The sequence below is a fragment of the Aspergillus glaucus genome (assembly GCF_001890805.1).
Source record: "Aspergillus glaucus CBS 516.65 unplaced genomic scaffold ASPGLscaffold_13, whole genome shotgun sequence".
Lineage (NCBI taxonomy): Eukaryota > Fungi > Ascomycota > Eurotiomycetes > Eurotiales > Aspergillaceae > Aspergillus > Aspergillus glaucus.
This window is the reverse complement of record NW_019170465.1, coordinates 119,452-126,207: the sequence shown is the minus strand read 5'-3', so window position 1 is coordinate 126,207 and position 6,756 is coordinate 119,452. Positions and strand designations below refer to the sequence as shown.

The following is a 6,756-nucleotide window of genomic DNA, read 5'->3' as shown; positions in this document are numbered from 1 at the left end:
GTACCCGGGGCGTATCCAGGACGGCCGTAGCCCTGAGGACGACCATAACCACCCTGGCCGTGCTGGGGGTTCACGAAGTACTCGCCGCTGTTCTCGTCACGCTTGGCGAATCCGCCGTACGGGGCGGGGCGCGGGGCGTAGCCGGGACGAGGAGCGTATCCAGGCTGGTGGAAGCCAGGAGCACCAGCGCCAGCACCAGCGTTGTAGCCGGACTGGCCGAAGCCGGGCTGGCGCTGGCCGGCGGGAGAAGCGGGGTTGACGAAGTAGTCGTCATTTTGGTTCTTCTGCTCGTCGTTGGCGGCGTCCTCAGCACGCTTGGTGATGTTGTCAACGTTCGCTGCGTCGGCCGCGTCTGCAACGTCTGCAACGGCACCTTCGCTGGGAATGTTCTTGGTAGGTGCGGCAGCCGAGAGGCTTGCAAGGCCGACAAGGGCGCTGGGGATAACGGTAGAAAAACGCATTTTGACGAAAGGTCGAGAAGGAGGTTTGGAGGGTTGAAAAAGGAAGAGAAGAGAAGAATATTGTTCTTTTTGGTTTGATGGAGATGGATTGTTCTGGTCTGTTCATCGATTCAAGCGAGCAGGACTAGGTATTTATAACATTCTGCTTCAGCGAAATCCGTCCCAAGACTCATGTTGGATAGATGCAATAGCATCTCATTGGCCATTGTGTGCTGTCGTCGCCTCTGTACTCCCCTTGCATATGTTGATGCGTGGAGGAATCGTGGGATCCAAAGCTCTGCGATGCTCGGTGTTCGTGACCAAATTATTGGGTAGGACACATATCTCCGAGCTTTATTGCATCTACGCGGATCATGGCCCACAATGAGCCAATAACCCTTTCCAGCACTAGTACGGTGCTATCCAAGTGCTTGAATGTCCCAGCCCAGGCACGTCCAGTGTCGCTTGTCCGATGGACCGGTCAGCTACAAGGGATGGCTTCTCCTCGTGCATGCATGCACCCCAAGCACTGCATTTCTATCGTGATGACAAAAAGTCATGGGTGCCGTGTAATCCGAGGATCGCCTAAGGTATCCCTTGTCAACTGCTGTCTACATGAAGCCCTACAGTTTGGCGCATAAACTTTTTTTTTTTGAGATGTCTCGGATGTACTATGTATGGGGAGAATTATTTCAAAGAAGAACTCTGGGTAGACAGCGAATTGTCGTCCTATCTTGTCGATGGATGCATATGCACGAGGCTAAGAAAAGAAAGTCGGTCTGCACTAACCACGCATGTCAAGATGCTACATCATCATGCATACAATCTCAATTCGAATCCGAATTCGGGAATATTCGCCCGTTGAGATCATTTATGGCTTAATTGCGTATCAACAAATTGACTATTAGATAGGTCATAGTAGGGATGGAGATTCAACCCCGATTCGGTTTTTCGTCGAGTTTTCCGGTAGTTAGTTCTGACCTACTACGCACAAGAATCGACATGCATGGTGCATATGAGCCTCGTTAAGCGTTTGCATACGATATGGTAATTGTGGCGGCCACAAGGCAATAATCATGCATCAGATCCTACACACTGCATCGGAGATCACATATACGCATTGCGGTGAGATGAGCGGTTTGCATCCCATCCACGACGATCCTGGGGAAGACAGAATAACGCGTCTGCTGAATAAAGCTTTCGCCCTTACTCTCAAATTCATCCCGATTTGAAATCGTCTGCTAGCATGGCATATCTCATTGGTATTGTTTGAGTCGTCATTGAGATGGAATGTGTCGCATTGAGCAATTATTGCTTGCGTCGCGGCCTGTGTCTACGGACTACTGACTGGAAAATCCGATCACGGGAGCTTTCGACCACGTCAAGAGCTGTGGTACTGTGTCAAGGGAGCTCGGGTTGTTAGCCGACGACCTCTTTTGGGCAACTGCGATGTACGCTGTAGGCGCTAGATCCGGGGTATACATGGCGAATAACGGTGAAGTTGGATATGCAACAGCGATCACGGGACGATCACGCTATGAGTGCAGGGTAATATTCCATCGAATTCTGCCTTTACCACTGCTATAGAGCTTATTGTGCATATTTCTACAATAATAGAAGGTAGTATACTGTACAGAGAGTATGGGGAAGGACAAGACTGACAACTCAGTAACAACACACTGCACGCCAAAAATAGATAGGGCGGTATATCATCATCGAGACATCCCAATAGAGCCGAATTAGCCGGAGACTGTTTGGATTGATTGAGAGCGATATGCTATTCGGTTGTAAGCTCGCAAGGAATGACCTGAGCAATATCACTATATGCTACTGGTAGTGATCGATACATGCTGGTAGGACGCGATGAAGATGAAAGAATGCCCTATCACTCCTGCAAAATTTTCATAGACCTCTAGCCGTATAATCAGAGCAAATGAAGAGGGATTGAACGATGCTAATCGAGTATAGTATACAAAAGTATAGTACATGGTATGGTACATCATAGACGAGAAGTAGTTACTCTTTGATCTGCTGCTTGTGAAATACATCTAACGAGTCAATATCTGGAATAGCACTCAACCATACTAAGGAGTGAACTTACCTGGAACCTCCGGCATCCAACTCGCCCTCGACGAGCAAAAGAATTCTCCCTTGGGTGGTAATACTTCGGGATCATCGAGTGACCCTACACAGATGTACCGAAACTGCTCTTTAACAGCGTCCTAAGGCCAATTGAGTTAGACATTTGCGTGCAATGTAGAAAGAAGTAGATATACTCACCCCATACTCTAAAATAAAACTCCCACAGTTATCACAGAATTCCCGATGGATCACCATGCCCGAGCCATTATCGGCGGCATGTTCTTTGGGTCTCCCGGCCGTGACAGCAATGGCGTCTTTGGGAATCTTGGAAGTCAAGCCATAGTTTGTTCCGAATGCTTTCTATTCCGATTCTTAGTTTTATGCTGTATTGGTTGAGACTGGGTTGTGCTGACCTTGCAATTCCGGCAATGGCAAAGAGACGTTCTAGCGTCGTCTGGAGAGGAGAGATCCAGACTGTATTGAATCTGGCGACAGAAGCAGGATCCTGTGTATCGAGGCATATGTAATGTCCTTGTGTTTTTGTATATGGGTGCAATTGGTACTAGGGCGAATGCATGAATATATATAATGGCACTGACATCATGTAGCCTTGATGTTTTTATCTTCTAGAATACGACCATGATGTGACCATGATGGACTTTGTTTCTCTTCCCTTATGATAGTGCTATCTGCTTTCTTTGAATCGTTACAGGGTACAGCGGCATACCATCCGATAAAGACCCGCGGGGTCATCGTATCCGCCGCCATCGCGGGTCATCCCACCACATCTACACATCAACCATCGTGCCATTGTCGGAAATGGCAACACCAAACCCATCCCAGCCTCCCACAAGACGCGCCGTTGTCTCTTCATTTATCTTCAAATCCCCGGATGAAGGACAGAAAAAACCCCAAGTTGCGCTGTTCCGGCGCAGTGACAAAGTGAGGACATACCGGTGAGTACTCCATCACCCCGTATCAAGTACCGCACTCTAATATTTAAAGCCACCACCTAGCACCAATCTCCGGAAGCATCGACCCCAACGAATCTCCTCTCGAAGCAGCATGGCGTGAACTTTCCGAAGAAACCTCTCTCAACTCCACCTCGTTATCCTACTGGCGCACCGGCAAGCCGTTCTCCTTCACGGACCCCTCCGTTAACCGCGAATGGACCATCCATCCCTTCGCTTTCCATCTCAAGGGCACCAGCGAAGGGGGATTAGGTGAGAAAGCAATCAAAACTGATTGGGAACACGAAGGCTGGCAATGGTTCGACCTGGACAGCATAGTCGACAATGAAGAGTTCGGAGGTGTGCCGCGGCTGCATGAGAGTCTACGCCGGATTTGGTTCGAGGGCGAGATGAATGAGCGTACGGCAGAGGTGCTGGCGGCCGGATTAGAGAGGTTGCAGATGGATCATCAGAGCGGGTCGCAGGAGTTGACAGCGGTCGCCTTGACGGTGTTTCGGGACGTTGTGCAGACGCGTGATGGAATTGATGACGAGTGGTGGACGATGGTGCGCATGGCTGCGTGGCATTTGGGAAATAATGGCCGCGAGAGTATGGGGACTTCGATCACGAATGCACTTATCTCGATACTGGGTGATATCGACGAAATACGGCAGCAGCAGACGAACGAGGAAGCGAAATGGGACCGTATACTTGGGGCAATCGACCACCACCTGAGTGAGCGCAAGTGTCAAGCGAAGAAGATCAAAGACGCTCTTGTCTCGTATCTACAGTCGAACTGCTCCTCATCGGACAACCAGCAGGAGAAGAACAGGATCACTATTATGACTGTTTCCGCCAGTTCTACCATACGAGACAGCATCCTAGACGCCTTTGGAACTCTGGAAAACGTGAAAGCCCTTGAGCTTCGCGTCCTCGAATCCCGACCTCTCTACGAGGGAGTCACTATCGCATCCTCCCTATATTCCCAATTCAAATCCCGATTCCCAGCATCCTCGCAGAACAAAAACCTCGAAATCAAGATTTACACCGACGCCTCCGCCGCCATCGCCGCAACAGACGTCGATTTCGTCCTATTAGGCGCAGATCGCATTTCCCCTACCAAAGGCATCAGTAACAAAACCGGCTCTTTACCCGCTATCCTCAGTGCAAAGCACGCTCAGCCCTCGGTCAAGGTAATTGTGCTAAGCGACTTGGAGAAGATAGGACTAAATGGGGAGGAGTCGCATTCACTCCAGGAAGAGAACGATCTGATGGAGGTTGTGAATGGGTGGAATAGTGAGGGCGTCAAGGGCCTTTCTGTCTTGAAAGACGGTCTCAATGCAAGCAAGGCTAATGATAGCAATGCCCGCGTGGAAGTGAAGAATGTATACTTTGAATGGGTTCCGTTAGCTCTCGTGGACGCTTTGGTTTGTGAGCAAGGTGTCCTGGATAAGGACAGCATTCGGGACCAGTCACGGCGACTGGGAGGAGAGATGAAGCGGTATTTTGGTGAATTATAGATCGGAACCGAGCTTTCAAGACATATACAAGTGGTGAATACTGTTGGACGCCAAAGTGAATCCCCCGTGGTCAAAAATATTATCCTCGCTTCCTTTCTTCCAGTAGCGGACTTCCATCCTATAAAGCACCAATATAGCATATGGCAACCAAAGAAGATCGATTATATTGGTTTAACCACCCGTTCAGTGGCGGTGTAGTGCCCTTGTCTTGAAAGTGACATGCTCCAGTTTCTAATGCCAGAAAATCTACGCCAATGAGTTGAATCTCTGGCGCAAGTTGACGCACAGCTGTCACTTACGCTTTTCTTTAGACCAGCGGACAAGCTATGCTCCCCTCTCCTGGGGTTCCTCAGCCTTCTAGTGCTCATGACATGCCTGTACCTCGAGAGGTCCTAAGCGGCGCTTTTTCTCTGGACTGGGAAGTCCCCATGTCCCGTAATATGTCGAAGACGAGAAGCCGAAGAATACATATCACCAGATTTGACGATGACACTACGAAGTGATAATAATGTCAAGGAAGAGCCTTTCAGAGATCAAATTGAAAATACTATGGGCACATGAGCGACCCGGTGCATGAAGCGATCATCCGTGTTATACGCAGCCAGGAGCCAGTGATCTGGTATGCTCTCGCTTGGCTCCTAGACCAGTGACAGAATTCGTGGAGAATAGGTTCAGGAGCTCACCCGACGAAACTTTCAAAGCCTTTGCCCAAGCAATGACAGGCAACTTCAACGAAACAGTCCCGGAGGAACACCCAAGAATGCTTAATCGGGTGCATGTCGAGAACGACGGTGGATATAATAATTATTGGGCTATAGAGGAGGATGGAAAATTCTGACGATTTGGCGTGGTGCCATTATGAGGACCTCGACCAAGATTAGGTCAGGGATTCGAAATCTTCACTGGGCTTTATTTCCCTGGCTATACGCTACCATTTGCATCAACGAGAAATATTTGCGGTAAATCTTTTCTCCCCTGGTGCTTCTCAATCGGAGAGCATATCTCCAGAACCACAACCCACTCGACCGGCGGCTAGCGGCATTCTTGTTCTCGAATGGGAAGTCCGGCAAATCCCACATGGGATCCAAGGCCAGGATCCAGAAGATTTATTTCACCCGGCCCCACAAACACTTTGAACACAATACGCTGGCACGTGAAGTCGACATGGCGCGCGACTTTATTCTTGTCGTTTTTGACATGTAAAGCTTTCTCAACATCCTTTAAACTCGCAGCAAAAACCTGTATACTGTTGTCCTTTTTCTTCTGCCGGTTCCATAGTGCAAAGGCATTCGCCCCAATGGGCTGGATATCCATTCGAGGTTGGTCTTCCACGTTGCTAACAACAATGCCATTCGCAAAGCGCAACTTCGGGCCATTTGAGTCAATATACACTTGTTGGTCGTCCATCCATGCAAGACCTAAAATCATGTTGAGTCCTCTACCCAATTTAGGAACGACATATAGCCATGTGGTGTCTTGGTGATTCCCTCCTACATTTAATGAGATTTTTGCTACCTCCTTTATGCAATCGTCCGTTGGGCCCTTGTAGTCATTGATGGCTCGTGGTTTGATAGATATACGCTCCAGCTGATGCTTTCGAGCAAAATGCTCAGAAACCATACCATATGTCATGTGACAGTCTGGTCACATGTATACCTCTCACGTGCTGGAAGCAAGGGATATAAGTCTCGTCAACGCTGATGGCACATCATTCTTCTTCTTCTTTCCTCATGTTGATTATTCTCGTCGATAGCTACCTAGGTA

At 49.0% G+C, this 6,756-nt stretch overlaps 4 protein-coding genes across 4 annotated transcripts in view; 1 reads left to right on the top strand and 3 right to left on the bottom strand.

Annotated features, from left to right (window-relative positions):
• ASPGLDRAFT_48302 (uncharacterized protein) overlaps positions 1–542 on the bottom strand; it is a 2,098-nt gene extending 1,556 nt beyond the window's left edge. The window contains exon 1 of the mRNA XM_022546871.1: positions 75–542. Within this exon, the coding sequence (XP_022399675.1) occupies positions 75–461 (387 nt within the window). The 5' untranslated portion in view covers positions 462–542. The remainder of the gene's footprint in view (positions 1–74) is intronic.
• Positions 543–2,456: 1,914 nt separating this feature from the next.
• Positions 2,457–3,043, bottom strand: ASPGLDRAFT_67278 (GFA family protein; the record flags this gene model as incomplete). Its single annotated transcript, XM_022549113.1, has 4 exons — positions 2,457–2,488; positions 2,542–2,662; positions 2,721–2,882; positions 2,936–3,043. 4 exons carry the CDS (start codon positions 3,041–3,043, stop codon positions 2,457–2,459), a joined length of 423 nt encoding a protein of 140 aa, XP_022399674.1.
• Positions 3,044–3,291: 248 nt separating this feature from the next.
• ASPGLDRAFT_173359 (translation initiation factor eIF-2B subunit family protein) lies at positions 3,292–5,145 on the top strand. Its single transcript, XM_022542792.1, has 2 exons — positions 3,292–3,478; positions 3,528–5,145. The coding sequence occupies exons 1-2, from the start codon at positions 3,342–3,344 to the stop codon at positions 4,990–4,992; spliced, it is 1,602 nt and encodes a 533-aa protein (XP_022399673.1). The 5' UTR covers positions 3,292–3,341; the 3' UTR covers positions 4,993–5,145.
• Positions 5,146–5,760: 615 nt separating this feature from the next.
• Positions 5,761–6,756, bottom strand: ASPGLDRAFT_437181 (uncharacterized protein). The gene has a single exon (XM_022545873.1). It carries the CDS (start codon positions 6,622–6,624, stop codon positions 6,025–6,027), a length of 600 nt encoding a protein of 199 aa, XP_022399672.1. The 5' UTR covers positions 6,625–6,756; the 3' UTR covers positions 5,761–6,024.

Excerpts from the sequence above, each read along its gene's own strand:
- ASPGLDRAFT_173359 (XM_022542792.1), top strand. The coding sequence starts at position 3,342 with ATGGCAACACCAAACCCATCCCAGCCTCCCACAAGACGCGCCGTTGTC. Across the intron at positions 3,479-3,527 it reads GACAAAGTGAGGACATACCG|CCACCACCTAGCACCAATCT; the intron begins GTGAGTACTCCA and ends TAATATTTAAAG.
- ASPGLDRAFT_437181 (XM_022545873.1), bottom strand. The coding sequence starts at position 6,624 with ATGACATATGGTATGGTTTCTGAGCATTTTGCTCGAAAGCATCAGCTG.